Genomic DNA, 15,980 nt, shown 5'->3' on the forward strand with positions numbered 1-15,980 from the left:
AACACTGTAGTGGTCACATTTTTGACTCACCTGTCATGAGACTTGGTCAGAATGCTTGTCTAGGTAATTGTTTGGATGAGTTTGATAAATCAGGTGAGCGATCTAGGGCCATCATGGCCCTCTTGTTTATGAGTGCGCCCGCCGGGCCCACAGTTGAATTTGTTTTGCGCCGGCGGTCTTTTCAGGGGGTCAATGGCGCGCTCTAGATTGAACACTGCAGTGGTCAATTGAATAAAAGGAGAATCAGAATCTGGTCACAGTTTCAAGAGAACTTGAACATCTATGCAAGTTAACTATACCATTATAAATTAACTATATTTCTGACTAAAGAAAGAGATCCTCTATATTTCAGGAGCCTGCAGGACCCAGACAGCCACACTCCCAGTCTACATACATGGGCCAGTTTCCAACCATACCAGCTCAGCAGATGGCCTTCAGACATGGCCTACATCCTCAAAGACCACCACAAGCTCATGGATTCCCTATGCACATGGGAGGCCCTGGACAGCCACATTTTCCTGGTCAAGGTCATCCTCAAGGTCATCCACAAGGTCATCCAGCTCACCAGCAAATGTCTCAAGGTCGTCTTCCACACCCTCAAGTTCCTCCACAAGGTCATCCTCAGCACCGTCCAGGTCACCCTCAGCACCCTCAAGGGCAAGGCCATCTACAGCATCCGCAAGGACTTCCACAGCCTCCTCAGGCACATCATCATCCTCAGGGTCCGCAAGGTCCCCGGGGTCATGCTGGTATTCCCCCAGCACATTCTATGCCATCACATCATCCCCAACAACAACAACAGCAGCAACATCCACAACAGCAGACCAAGTTACGGAATATCACAAACAACATAGATGTACACAAACAACATGGGAAACAGTCTCAACAACAGAAAGGTGGTTTACCAGGGCAGCTTAACAGACCGCCACCACCTCAATACTTCCAGCAACAGCCATGGCCTCAGTACTGGGGTCATGACCCGTCAGATAATAGTGAGTTTTGATAATACATCTTCGATTATAATTTGAGTATTGTTTTAAAATGTGTGTTAGATACACAAGAAAATGTATTTGAGAGGTGTTTTATTAATCTATACAGCTGAAATTTATATATTTTTCTGCCAATATATATCTGAAACTCTTTGATTGCACGTAGGTAAACTGATTAGGCTATTCCACATGTTTAAATTCAATTTTAGTATCAAAATCCTTTTCAGAAGAAAGAACGTCAGGGACCAAAAAAAATATTCAAAGCCACTCGTTCTGCATGACGAGTAGCTTCAAATTTCTACTTGTCCTGCATGCTATGCTATTCGTCCTGTTTTTTAGGCATCATTTTCAAGATAATCTTTGCTGATGCAATAGAACCTCGCTGATGCAATAAGACCACTAGAAAGTTTCATAATCAGTATGTTAACATAAATTTAACAAGCTGAAACCGGAAACAATGCTTGTGTTTAAGGTAATGTATAAATCACACACTCTAAAGAGCATTGTCATGCACATTCCAGTCACACACGTATCCAATTAACAATGCAGAGATTTATAAAGTGCGCATTTTTTACATAACCTAAAACACAAGCTTTGTTTCCGGTTTTCTAGATTTTAATGTTAACAAACTGATAATTAGAATTCTAGAAAATTTCAGCTCATCCATACTACAATTTTGTACTTGTCCTGCATCGATCTCGACTCGTCAATACGAGTGGTCAAGTGGCATTTTCGAACCCTGAACGTGTCTTTCATGGGCATATGACGATAGTGAAAGGATATATGATGGAAGGAATAACCAAGATGTTGCTTAGTATTGTTATGTAGTAGGTTTTAGGAGATTTAAAGTTGATGTGAGTGGGGAAATACTGAATGAATTTGTAACATAATGTGGCTCTGGTCTCTGTTTTCAGTTCCACCAGACATGTGTTTGCTAGGCTGTATATTTTATATTAATGATTATCCAAAGACATTAAACATGGAGGAAATTTCTGTGTGGAAAAAGGTATGTGATTTAGACACCTTACAGCAGATTACAGTGTTTTATTAATAGTTTAAAATAATAATTTTAATGAGATGAAGCCATAGAACATCTGTGGTTCTGCTTATTAAATGAGTTGAAGCCGTAGAGCTTATTAATGGAACAGCTGCAGTGTTTATTCTAGGATTCAAAAAACGGGGGATTTTTATCGAAAAGTGAGAAATTATTACATTTGTTGATCTTTTTCCTTTCTCTATGTAAAATTTTCCCCCTGCCTCTGAAAATATAGGGGGGGAAATTCTCAAAAATATGGGTGAATCCCCCCATCCACCCTCCTAGAATAGACACTGCAGCTGTGGTTCTTGTTATTTACCTGCCAGTGCTTAAATGATGGGCAGAGGGGCTCTTGAGGTATTTATCTTCAACCATTAAAACTATAAAGTCACTGTAACTATCCTAGTATGATTGTTAATTTAAAAATGTCATTGCCAAACATAAAGAAGAATTAAAGATTATATATTTAATATAAACCTTATATTTATAGGTGATAGAGCAACATGGAGGTCAGGTAGACCCATCCTATTCTAATAGAGTAACCCATGTGATCTGTGCCAACCAAAAAAGTGATGTCTTTAATCTGGTATGTAAACAAGTTATTTTTGGGCAGATACTGTAATGCTGAAATTTAGTATTTTCATATTACTGTGTGAAATTTATTTGTTAGTCACCTAAGTTCTTTTATGCATTATGAGCTGGTTAGGGGTTGTCACTGTCACTAACATGGTAGTGTCCATAGGGTGTCGCTGTAGATCAAAATAACTTGTCTCGAATGCATTTAAGGCCACCTCAAACTAACAAAACACTCTTTGTTAAATGTGATAAATAACCGAAAATGGCAGCCGTAAATTCAAAAACAGATCAACTATTGAAAACTTCAGTGACAACCCAGCAGGAATCATGCTGAATTTGGTGTAATGGAATTGCCTTGCTTTGAAATTGGAAGAGTCCTTTGATAGTTTGAAAGTGTCTGTTTTTAACGGCATTAAATGCCATAATTTTTAGTAAGTACAAAGTAGATTATTTGACTTTTTTTTATCGGGACATAAATCAACTCCAGGACAGACATCTTATTTCTGGGACTTTCCCGGACATCCGGGACGTTATGGCGTGTATGCCATTATCATTGTAAAGTTTTGAGGGTTTTTTTTTTAAAGACGAATATATTAATTTGATAGGCTCTGCGGGATCAGCGTCGGATAGTTACACCATTCTGGTTGAATGACGTTCTAGTGAAGAAAAAGATGTTACCGCCATGGCAGGCACTACATTTACCATTACTATACAGTGAAGTGGGACACAGGCCTTGTAGTAATCAGGTAGGGTAATAAAATTGCACCGCGCTATTACAAAACCAACATAATGTGTTTGCGACCAGCATGGATCCAGACCAGCCTGCGCAGTTTGATCAGGATCTCTTCTGTTTGCTTACAAACCATATTACAAGTAGTAAAACTGATAGCAAACAGCATGGATCCTGATCAGACTGCGGGGATGCCCAGGCTGGTCTGAATCCATGCTGGTCGCAAACCCACTATGCTGGTTTTGTCATATCGCAGCTCAAATGTTGAAGATTTCATGCAACATTGTTTGAACTCATATTTTCTAAGATAGGTTGTTGAAACAAAATTGCTGTGAATCCTTGATAGAAGTTTCAAACTTAGCAAGAAATCTTTTAGGGGATAAGGATATTATGGTCTTAAAATTCCTAATTAGGACAATTTTCAGTCTGTTTCCACCTCTTTTTGAAATGAATTTTACCAACTTTTCATTTTGGAATGGTCCATTCAAAGTGTAAGGGATTTAAATATCAAAATACAAAAATTGAGCTGCCAACAATATAGAGCCTGGTCAAACTGCACAAATGCGCAAGTTGGCCTGGCTCTATACTGGTGGCAAAGGCTAATCAGTTTCAGTTCAAGCAGGTCAGTGTTAAAATGGCATTAAGCCCAACAAGATAAATGTAAAGAGACATAGAAAAAAACCAACTGATATCATAAGATATTGAACATCTGTAAAATAAAGTAAATAAGGTGTCGGTGTTTGTTCCCCTGCTTTGGGAATGGTCCCGGTACTGACGTTTGGGAAATGAAATCGTTAACTTGAATTAATTTTCCCCATGCCAATAGTCACTGGTAATCTTTTTTATCCAGCAAAAAATAGATTATGAAAATATACACTCAAAACCATGAAATTTTTAAATTTAAATGACTTTTTCAGTAATGTAAAAAATTTTGAAGGGTGAAGATCAGATTCGGGTAAAGCAATGATTCAGAAATGGGAGCCAAATATACGGGATACATGACTCGGACAAACTCTGTACTAGTGTGTCGCAGGTATGATATGTAATAAATTAGAATCTGATATAGAATCAAATTTCCATTTTTCTCAGTTATAATATAATATATATCATCAGTTTAATGAAAAGTAAAGTTAATATAGTATATATATATAATATATATAATATAAAAACTCAAAAACACAGTCCATTTGAGTTAATTATTTAATTATTAGGCAAAAATAATAAATAATAAGTAACTCATGGACTGTGTTTTTGTTTATTTATATGTACTTTTTTCCGGCACTGGTTTCATTTTTTGTATATATATATATATATATATTATATATTTATAAAATCAGTTTTAATGAAAAACAAACGTTTTTCTTTAGCTTTTGACATTTTTATAATGCATATATTTTACTGATTTCATTTTGTCAGTATTTTGTTATTAGTAACCTTTACCCTTTATCATCATTTTGTATGTACTTGTGACCTGTTAAGAGTTGTGACAGACCGAAAAAAATTATCAACTGAACAATTAGTGAGAAATTTCAAAAATTCTTATTAAGAATGTATTAAAAGAGATTTTTTTTTTTGGAAATCATAAAAACACAGTCTAATTTTGATAGTTTTATGTTATAAAATGATCAAGTGTTAGTTTTCATATAGATTGATATACGATATAGATTTTACCTTACTGTTATAACTCAAGTTTATCATTGATAAAGTGATACCTAGTATTTCTGGAGCATATCATAGAGGGCCTAAAAATTTAAAATCACCCCCCAAAACGAATGCTTCGCCCCTGGGTTGTCTTTCCCTTTTTGCCTTTGATAAAAATTTATGTGAGCCCAATTTAGGTTTAAAATGGGCAGGTAAAGGGTGGATGTAAAAAACAGGGTAGTGGTTTTTTGTATGCCATACCTAGAAATTTCACCAACATATGGTTTCCCCTTTGTTTTTAATTCCTGAGGTCAAAAATAACCAAAAGCCAAAAAAATGGCAGGGGGTGGTGAATGTGCAGGGGGCTTTTCTGACCGTTTCCCTGGGAAACCAGGGAAGGCACTAAAAACCCCCTATAAAAAAAATGTTACCTGTTTTCTCGGCCCAGTGGAAATTTTCCAGAGGGATATGAGCAAGTTAAACCTTTAAGGGTAAGAAAGAAACTTTCTTTGGTTTAGAAAAACCTCTTAAGGTTTTTAAAATCTTCGGCAATAGTAACATTATCATGGAAGGCCAATTTTTCAGGCATTTGCCTGATTTCGGGTTTTTTTTTTTACTTTTAAAGCACTCTTTTTTTTTAAAACCCAATTTAAAAAATTTTAAAGCTAAATTCAGGATTTTTAGGTTTTTTAAAAAATTTTGAACTTGCATTCATGCATTATCCATTTTGGGCCCGAGATAAACTGGGAACATTTTAAAAAGGGGAAAGAAATTTTAAAACTGGGTGTGTTTCACCCTTAGGGTATTTTAAAAAACCTTTAAATTTGGGCTTGCCATCTTTTTAACTAACCCAAAAAACCCAACATTATTTTTTGGGAAAATTTCAAAAAAGTACTGCGTAAAAAGCAAACAGAGCAAGGGCCATATCGCATGGGAAAACCAGTCTCCCGGTTTGTAAATTTAGAATCGTAAAACCCCTTTTAATTTTGTTAAGGGGTTTTTTTTTGGGGGGGGGGGGGGATTTTTTAATTCGGGCCCCAAAAATTTTCCAAAAAATAACAAATTTTTGGGGGGTTTAAAGGTTACCAAAAAAATTTTTTCAATTTTAAAAATTTTGGAAAAGGGAACTCGGATTTTTATATTTTGTTTTTTTATATATCCAGATATTGGGGCAAAAATTAACTTTTAGGCAAAATTTGGGAACTCCGGGTGCTTCTTTTTTAAAATATTTAAAAAAAGATATGATTTACTCCCTTTAAACTTTTCAAAGTATAAAAAAAAAAAAAAAAAAAACGTTTTAACAACAGGGTAAATAGGGCTTCCCAAATTTAGTTTGGGATGGGACCCAAAAAGTCCGCCCTATGTTTTTACAATTTTTGTTGAGGTACATTTTAAAAAAACTTTAGGGCTCAAGTTGTCTTTTTTTTTAGTTGCTTTAAAGGGCCCCCCTTTAAAATAACCCAAAAAATTTAAAGAAGGGTTTTTATTTTTCCCCAATTTTCATTTTAAAAAAACAAACAAAAAAACAAAACAAAAAAAAAATGTGTTTGTTGGTTTGTCGCCAATTTACTTTTGGGTAGAAGGGACTTTTTTAAATTAAATGTAATAACGTGTTTATGGAATAAATGATTTTACTCAAAATAGTAGTTTTGTTCTTTTTTATGAAAAATTCGGGCTCGTATAGCATTTGATAGTCTTATATTTCCATATATGAGGTATTACTAGAATTAGGGACATCTTCATCAGTTTTACATACCATGTGTTTTATTTTCTCACAGAAAGTTCCAGCAATGCGGAAGAAGTACGCTGGACAGGAGAATATTCCAGTTAATACGCCACCCATTAAAAAACAAAAGTAAGTAACCTTGGAATAAACAATTTCACAGTTGTTATGGTTACCATTGGTGAATTATTCTCATTCATTGTATTTAAGTTATTCATCATGAATAATCGACTTGTGTACTTAAAGCAGCATTATATCTAAAGAATGAAGTAATCTTTCCTTCTTTAGAAAGGGAAAACATTCTTTTTACAGCAATAAATTATTGGCGGCGTGGCCGAGTGGTTAACGTGTCCGACTAGTAATCTCAAGATCGCTAGCCGCATGGGTTCAAACCCCATTTTGGGCAAGTCGTTGTTTTCTTGAGCAAGAAACTTTACACTCATTGCTCAATACTGGTTGGTTACAGGAAGGGATTCGAAAATGTGTCTATAAGTTTATAGCTTCAAACTAAAATAAATTCTTTATAAACCAAAATATTGGTTTTAGAGAATGATAAAATGATGCTCATCACCTCAAGAAAGTAGAGAGAATGTAAACAAAGCAGTATTTTGACTTCCATTCCAAATACTAAATCAATATAAAAGTACTGATTGCCGAAAAGAAACAGGAGCAAAAGAAGATTCACAACAATGGCTAATGATGTAACTTTTTAAAAACTATGATAGGACACAAAAAAAAAATAAAAAGCTTTAGAGAAATAAAGATAAAAGTTGTCTCATACCTAATGGCCTGAAGTTATTCAACAATTGTTTGATCCTTTAAAGAAATGCAAAAAAATGTAAAGAATATGGCAGTTTACAAGCTTTTTATAATGGTTTACCTTGGTATGTAAGCTCAGCAAGAACAATGTTTATAGGGTGAGCTGTTATTACTAATCGTCTGTACATCTTTGCAGAAGCTAGGAACTCTGGATATTTGACCCTTATAATGCTAGCAGGGTTAATCATTAAACTGCTGGAATGAAAAATGATTAGCCTTTGCCACCAGTATAGAGCCAGAATTTCATAACTGTTTATTGTAAGATTAGAACTTATATTTTTTCCAGATTAGATAATGACAAGAAAATAGATTTTAATCAACCCGGTCCTAGAGTACTATTTACTGGCTTCCAGAAAGGATTTTGTAAACAGCTTCAAAATGTGAGTACTTAAGAACTTATCAGAAAATAATAATAAAGGTCTGCCCATTTAGATCAGTAGCAGAATATCTGCAGACTTTTGTAAAGGGTCAGGTCCTACATGGCCAAGTGGTTAATGTGTGCTGGCTTGTGCCTCAACTATAAAAAGGAGTAGGGGAAAAAAGGAATTTTTCCCTTTTAAAAACTTTTCAGCTTATAATTTCGTCTTCATTTAATTTTTTGCTTTTTTTTCCGCCTTTTTTAAAAAAACAAATGTCTTTTCAATAGGTAATCTGTTATTTTTGCCCGATTCAAATTTATATCAAAATTACGAAAAAAAAGTAAATATCTAAAATTTTGGTTATTTTAATTGGGAAAATAAGATTCAAATTTATTTTTGTTTTGGAAAGTTTTAAAAATTCAAAATTATTATGTTTTGCAAAGAAGATATCATTTTAGATTTAAATTGCAAAGTAAATATATAAATTAGGGATGTTAAAATTTCAAATAAGAATATAAAATTTGTATTATAAAGTGGGAAGTTTTGGGGGCATGTCGTAAAAATCCAGCATTTTACTCACCCGTTGCTCAAGCTTTCTCCAGGACGATGAAATTCTTCATTGGTATCAACAGATGTCATCATATCGTGAACAAACAGTGGATTGAAGACAGCTATCAGCAACATACGTTTCTCAGTAAGTTACAAAACAAAATTAGTAAATTTTCTATATTAAGACCACTGATAGGACTGACTCAAAGTGGTCTTATTATTGAATTGGTCTTAAAAGCGAAAATGTTGCTTAAATAGCTAATGCAGTCCAAAATAACTAAATGTATATGTATCCATGTCTCAGACTTTGATTTAGCGTTGTATATCTTTCTATAGATTTTATATTTAAATTGAATTCTTTTCATTTTCTTTTTTCTCCATTATACAAATTTTGACACACTGAGATGGCAATGATTGTGTGTTATTAATGCAAAATAAAGAAAGAATGAGGTTTAACAGTTTTTCCAGTTATCCAGTACTCTTTCTGGTGCATAACCTCATAAACTGAATTTTATAACATTCATGCAGAGCAAAAGATGAAAAAGAATTTGTATTTTGATCTTAAGACATTAATTTTGTACTTCACATTATGACTTTGACATTGATTGCATATCCAAATAAAGCACTTTAACTGATAGTTTGGTGCATTTAGCACCTTTACCATTTAACTGCCCAACACACAAATAAAAATGCTATTGACTTGTCTAGTTGATTATCAACAAAACTAATAATTGTTTCTCACACTATAGCTGAAGAGATTGGATCTCAATCATGCTGATGCTTGAATACTTAAGTTGTATCATAAAATCAAGCGTCTAATAAACCTAGACTGATCTTGTTTGTCCCGGTGTGTATGTTATCACCAGTGGAGAGATGCTGATAATCAGGGCAAATAACACTTGGTGTTGCCTGGCCATTGTTAATTGGCTGGTCGTAATCAGATTAAATGCTTTTGATAAGAATACTCTCGACAATGTTCTGACGGAAGTGGTCACCAGCGCGTGAATAGGAGTCAGTTGACTAGTTAATCTATGACATTTTGCAATGAATAAGACGCAATATTTTGTACTTTCGGAAAAGTGGCTTAGTAGCACAAACACTTATTTGTGGCATGGGTCGTTAGATGGTCTTTTAGTATAGTGTCAACACATTTACAGCTTCTCAATTCATATTGTGTAAACATTTATTTGAAGTTTTTAAAAATTTTAAAAACGTTCAGAGCTGTATTCTGTGACTAGATTAGACCATAAAGCTGCATGATGAACCAAAATATATCAAGGAAATCCAACTTGCGAAAAAGTACTGAGATCCTAAGAAAAGTAAAAAAAAATCAAAATAAAAGAATTACCATGTTATGTGTGATTTATGACCAATTTTACAGAATTTTCCACCATATTTCTACTGCGCTACAAATGCAGTAAGGGCTATTTTTGCACATTTTGACCTCATTTTGGTAAATTTCATGGGTTGTAAGTGAAATTTCATGGGTTGTAAGTGGGGTTTGCAATGTGAAAATTATTTATTTGTTCACATCACAATATTCTCCTTTTTAATAAATTATCAAATTTTTCATAAAAATTAGTATGAATCTGGAGATATGCTGCTTTAAAAGGCCAAAATTAGAAAATAATATTTTGTTACGCTATTTTTACTTCAGATGAGACGACCTATGCACTACATGATCCAGCTGGTGAAGCCGAGATGAAATGTTCTTTACTAGAGTCCTTAAAAAAAGCCAGAACAAGACCTTTGTTTTCTGTAAGTTTCTGATAGTTAAATTGCTCTATTTTATAACAAGACCTTTGTTTTCTGTAAGTTTCTGATAGTAAAATTGCTCTATCTTATAATACAATGAAACCTGTCCAGTAATCATATTAAAAAAACAAGGTAGCCACTGCGGCCAAGTAGCTACGGGTGTTGACTTTAAACCACACACACCATCCTGCTATATGTTTGAATCTCGTCATGGACTTTTGAGTTGTTCTTTATGAGCTATTTATCCAGCTAGCTTACTAAAAGACAAGTGATTCTGTTTAGGTGCCTGTTTGTGTCTATTTTTGAATAATAAATGAGGGAAGGGGGCACCCTTGTTTTCAACCACTGGTATATTTTATGTTTACAGGACTGGTGTGACTTAAAACTGAGAATTGATGCATTAATATGTTGAATATTTATTGCATTAGCTTTTAAGTATTCAATCTCAAGTTCTCTTCTTTCTTTTTGTGTGTTGTAAATAGGGCATGACATTTTATGTGACCCCAAGTGTTCAACCACCAATAAGTGATCTCAGGAAGGTGATTGAAAGTGCAGGTGGAACTATATTAAAGACAGGTCTACCAACGAAAGCTATAGAAAACCTCAAAGATGATCAGGTATAGTGGCGATGAGGGGTATAGTGGTGGTATACTTGTGATGAGTGGTATTGCAGTGATTAGAGGTATAGTAGTGATAAGAGGTATAGTAGTGATGAGAGGTATATTAGTGATGGGAGGTATAGAAGTGATGAGAGGTATAGAAGTGATGAGTGGTATGGTAGTGATGAGAGGTATGGTAGTGATGAGCGGTATAGTAGTGATGAGAGGTATGGTAGTGATGAGAGGTATAGTAGTGATGAGAGGTATAGTAGTGATGAGCAGTATGGTAGTAATGAGAGGTATGGTAGTGATGAGAGGTATGGTAGTGATGAGAGGTATAGTAGTGATGAGAGGTATAGTAGTGATGAGTGGTATAGAAGTGATGAGTGGTATGGTAGTGATGAGAGGTATAGTAGTGATGAGAGGTATGGTAGTGATGAGAGGTATAGTAGTGATGAGCAGTATGGTATTAATGAGAGGTATGGTAGTGATGAGCGGTATAGTAGTGATGAGAGGTATGGTAGTGATGAGAGGTATAGTAGTGATGAGCAGTATGGTAGTAATGAGAGGTATGGTAGTGATGAGAGGTATGGTAGTGATGAGAGGTATAGTAGTGATGAGAGGTATAGTAGTGATGAGTGGTATAGAAGTGATGAGTGGTATAGAAGTGATGAGAGGTACAGTAGTGATGAGAGGTATGGTAGTGATGAGAGGTATGGTAGTGATGAGTGGTATAGTCGTGATGAGAGGTATGGTAGTGATAAGTGGTATAGTAGTGATGAGTGGTATAGTAGTGTTGAGTGGTATTGCAGTGATGGGAGGTATAGTAGTGATGAGTGGTATAGTAGTGATGAGTGGTATGGTAGTGATGAGAGGTATAGTAGTGATGAGAGGTATAGTAGTGATGAGAGGTATAGTAGTGATGAGTGGTATAGAAGTGATGAGTGGTATAGAAGTGATGAGAGGTATGGTAGTGATGAGAGGTATGGTAGTGATGAGAGGTATGGTAGTGATGAGAGGTATGGTAGTGATGAGTGGTATGGTAGTGATGAGTGGTACAGTAGTGATGAGAGGTATGGTAGTGATAAGTGATACAGTAGTGATCAGAGGTATGGTAGTGATCAGAGGTATGGTAGTGATAAGTGATACAGTAGTGATCAGAGGTATAGAAGTGATGAGTGGTGTAGTAGTGATGACAGATATAGTTGTGATGAGAAAGTTAAGCATGTGCCAAATGTCCCAGTTATATGGGCACAGCAATAAGCAAAATGGCCAACTTAATTTTTTAATGTTATCCAATTTTTTATTAATTTTTTTTTATATATAAAAATAGAAATTAAAGAAAAATGATAATGGGTGACTGTCAAACAGCATGGTGTCTGACCTCCGTGAGGCTATTTGCAAAGGCTGCCATTATTTCTCTGGGGGTTATTAAAAGATTTCTAGCAAATCGGTGAATTATTTTTTTAAACAAACTTGTTTGTGTTATTCCATTATAATTATGTCATAGAAGATTTAACTATTTCACCAATGAAGGAATATTTTTATTATAATTCAACCATATATTATGTATTTCAGGGTAAACCAACCTATGTTGTGATCACTTGTTCGGATGACATTCACATTGTGGAAGATGTAATTAACAACAATATCAGTAAGTATAGGTGGGACACTTGCCCCCTTAGATGTTTGCCCCCCCTTTTTTTGCTGTGGTGGTGTACATTTGCCTTCGCATATGTTTTAAAACGGTATAAAAATAATGACCTTATGCATAAGGCTGTCATTTTTATAAGATTACCGAACAAACTTTAATTCAGGAAAGCAAATGTCAGCCCCTTACAAAGATATGGGGAAATTTTATGCCACTGCAGAAAAAAAGCCAAAAGTCCAGGGGGGCAAATGTCAAGTTACACGAATTTGACAGCGTCAAATCACAATAACTACTGTGGATATTAACTTAAAACTTCAGAAGTGTATATCTGGGTCATAAATGTAGGTCACAGACCAATCCCATAACACAGGCTTTGATTTTTCATTGAATTCTTAGCCTTTGTGAAATTTGTGCATTATTCAGAATATTGTTTAACTGAATATTGTTTAAAGATCCTGTATGTTTTGTCTCTGTGTATCACACACTTGCAAAATATTATATATGTATATAATTATGCAAATAAAACAATTTTCAAACATCCAAGAATATGTAAAATGTGTACTGCAAATATTTGTGCACATTATATTTAATCAATAACTTACATGCATTCATTTCTTATTGGAAAATTTGACTTGGAATTTATAGAAAATAAATTTCTAATTACCTCCCTTTATTTACGCAAAATGTTAAATTGGGTAATATCTTTATAGAAAATGCTTATTTGAACTTACAAGATTGACAAATCTTAATTTGAGCGTCATATTTATGAAATAAAACCATGAAAAAAATGTGTTACAGGATCTTTAACTATCAAGCACTTACAGAAAAGGACCATTCAGTTACTCTAGCAGCTGATATTAAATAATTTCTCCCTAATATAAAACAGCAAACAAGATTTGAAAGTTTAAGGAAGAATATTAAGAAAACTTTGTTCTGAAACATAGACAATAAAGGAGGAATTACTTAAAATGCTTTTATACATGAATATAGGAACTAAAAGTAATTGTTAACTCAACCTGATGATTGGTGGGTTTTTAGCTCGACTTTTCTATGAAAAGGGGAGCTATCCTACTCGCCCCGGCGTCGGCGTTGGCGTCGGCGTTGGCGTCACACCTTGGTTAAGTTTTTCGTACCACCCCACTTTATTTCAGAAGTATTACAAGTATGGCTTTGAAACTTACCATACTTGTTCACCATCATAACCTCCATCTACAGACAAGAGTACATAACTCTGTCAAGGTTTTTGACAGAATTATGGCCCTTTTTTGACTTAGAAAGTGTATTGAGCTTGGTTAAGTTTTTTGTACCACCTCACTTTATTTCAAAAAACCATTGGAGGTATTGCTTTGAAACTGACCATACTTGTTTACCATCACGACCTTCATCAACAGACAAGAGGACATAACTCTGTCAAGGTTTTTGACAGAATTATGCCCCTTTTTGACTTAGAAAATACATTGAATATGGGTAAAATCCACTTATTGCCTTAACCCTTTGAGATATTGCTTTGAAACTTTTAATGCTATTTCACATCATTACCCCCATCTGTACGCAAGAGAAGGTAACTCTGTCAAGGATTTGTTTTAAAAATTAAGGCCTTTTATCGACTTAGAATCTTGGTTAAGTTTTTAGTACCAGTCCACTTTTTGACTGAACTGTTTGAGATATTAATTTGAAAGTTGGAATACTTGTTTACAATCATGATTCCCAAACATGTCCAGGAGAAGGTAATTCTGTCAAAGATTTTATTTGAATTATGGCCCTTAACTGTCAATGTTTTGTATTATAGGCAAGCAATAAAAAAGTCGAGCGCGCTGTCTTACGGACAGCTCTTGTTTATTATAAACTGGATGTAAAACTGTTATTTTTATAGTATTTTCAATTTAACAGAGGTATATACAGCCGAGTTTGTACTAACTGGTGTGATGAGACAGGAAAAAGATTTTGGACAGTTTCAAATTAGTCTTGAAAGATGACCTCATTTATGATTAGCGATGATGCTATAGACACAAAGTGATGATGTCATCAGCATAAAGTGATGATGTTTGTAAAGTGTTATAGACACAATGTGATGATGTCAACAACAAAATGTTATGATGTTATAGACACAAAGTGATGATGTCATCAGCATAAAGTGATGATGTTAAGTGTTATAGACACAATGTGATGATGTCATCAACAAAAATGTAATGATGTTTTAGACAGAAAGTGATGATGTCATCAGCATAAAGTGATACTGTTAAGTGTTATAGACACAATGTGATGATGTCATAAACAAAGTGTAAAGATGTTATAGACAGAAAGTGATGATGCTATACTACACACAAAGTGCTGATATCATAAATCTAATGATGATGTAATACACACAAAGTGATGAAGTCACATAAAAATGTGTAAATGTCTACATCATGAATGGTACAATTATGATTTGCAATAACTGCACCATAGAAGTGATAGGTTTTTTATGGCATGAAGAATGTCATATGGCAAAAAGGAAGGTTGTAACTCTTCCAAACAGTGCATCTTTTCAGAATTTTACCCAAACACACTATAAGCAAGTGCCATGCTTTGTTATAGGGCAGGTACCTGTAAACAAAAGTATATTTTGTTAGGAATTTTTCTTCTTGAAATTAGCTTATTGGATTATGTTACATAAATGTGCTCTTTCTTTATCTATGTAAGTGTCAGTATAAGTCTTAGTGGACCTTTAAATAGTAAAATATTCATGATATCAGTGGTCCGACAAAAAAAAAAAAGTGACCACCTATTCAGGAACAACTATGTTTTTATGGGACTGCTAAAATTTAGTTGTGTATTACAAAGAGGAAGATTTTTACAAAACATGCTTTATTCAAGCTGACTGCCAAATAAATTTCTGCAGATGTTTCTTAATTAAAAATTTCACTATTCTCGTGTTTAAATCTTGAATTCTGCTCAAGCCAGTGCTATGGGACGTGGACAGTCACTACCGTGCACAAACAGGCTCAATCTAACCAAGCCTGCAACAATTTTAATTTTGTCGTTTTGGGTGTACTTTAGGGATTCTGTTTTTCTCCATTTCAATTTACTAGGAATGTTTCTGTTAAACATTATGATTTCTTTTGTCATACTTCTATTATTTTGTTCAAGTAAAGTGTTGTATAATACACGTATAGGAAACAGCACACATTGCTTTGGACCTCAGCATTATTACTGGACCTTTAAGTCAGCCCAAACATTGAACTGACATCAACCTTTGGTCATTAAATGTTTGCAGGCTGAATTATCGGTCAGTTTAATGCTGTGAAACCCTCAGTTTTGTGTACTGTTTCTTGAGACATATGAGTCGCGCCATGACAAAACCAACATAATAGGTTTGCGACCAGCATGGATCCAGACCAGCCTGTGCTTCCGCGCAGTCTGATCAGGATCCATGCTGTTCACTATCTGAGTTTCTCTACTTGTAATAGGGTTTGTAAGCGAACAGCATGGATCCTGATCAGACTGCGCGGATGCGCAGGCTGGTCTGGATCCATGCTGGTCGCAAACCCATTATATTGGTTTTGAAATGGCG

The 15,980-nt window shown here is 34.7% G+C and overlaps 1 protein-coding gene across 1 annotated transcript in view; it reads left to right on the forward strand.

The window, feature by feature from the left end:
• The window catches only part of LOC132733128 (PAX-interacting protein 1-like), a 30,476-nt gene extending 15,197 nt beyond the window's left edge, over positions 1–15,279 (forward strand). Inside the window, exons 8-18 of the mRNA XM_060719759.1 lie at positions 353–992; positions 1,904–1,995; positions 2,516–2,611; positions 3,207–3,353; positions 6,688–6,827; positions 7,801–7,894; positions 8,408–8,567; positions 10,080–10,180; positions 10,660–10,794; positions 12,355–12,430; positions 14,318–15,279. Of these exons, the coding sequence (XP_060575742.1) occupies positions 353–992; positions 1,904–1,995; positions 2,516–2,611; positions 3,207–3,353; positions 6,688–6,827; positions 7,801–7,894; positions 8,408–8,567; positions 10,080–10,180; positions 10,660–10,794; positions 12,355–12,430; positions 14,318–14,403 (1,767 nt within the window). The 3' untranslated portion in view covers positions 14,404–15,279. The remainder of the gene's footprint in view (positions 1–352; positions 993–1,903; positions 1,996–2,515; positions 2,612–3,206; positions 3,354–6,687; positions 6,828–7,800; positions 7,895–8,407; positions 8,568–10,079; positions 10,181–10,659; positions 10,795–12,354; positions 12,431–14,317) is intronic.
• The last annotated feature ends 701 nt before the right edge of the window (positions 15,280–15,980 follow it).

This window comes from Ruditapes philippinarum, unplaced genomic scaffold (genome assembly GCF_026571515.1).
Source record: "Ruditapes philippinarum isolate M1 unplaced genomic scaffold, ASM2657151v2 ctg998_1_1_1_1, whole genome shotgun sequence".
Lineage (NCBI taxonomy): Eukaryota > Metazoa > Mollusca > Bivalvia > Venerida > Veneridae > Ruditapes > Ruditapes philippinarum.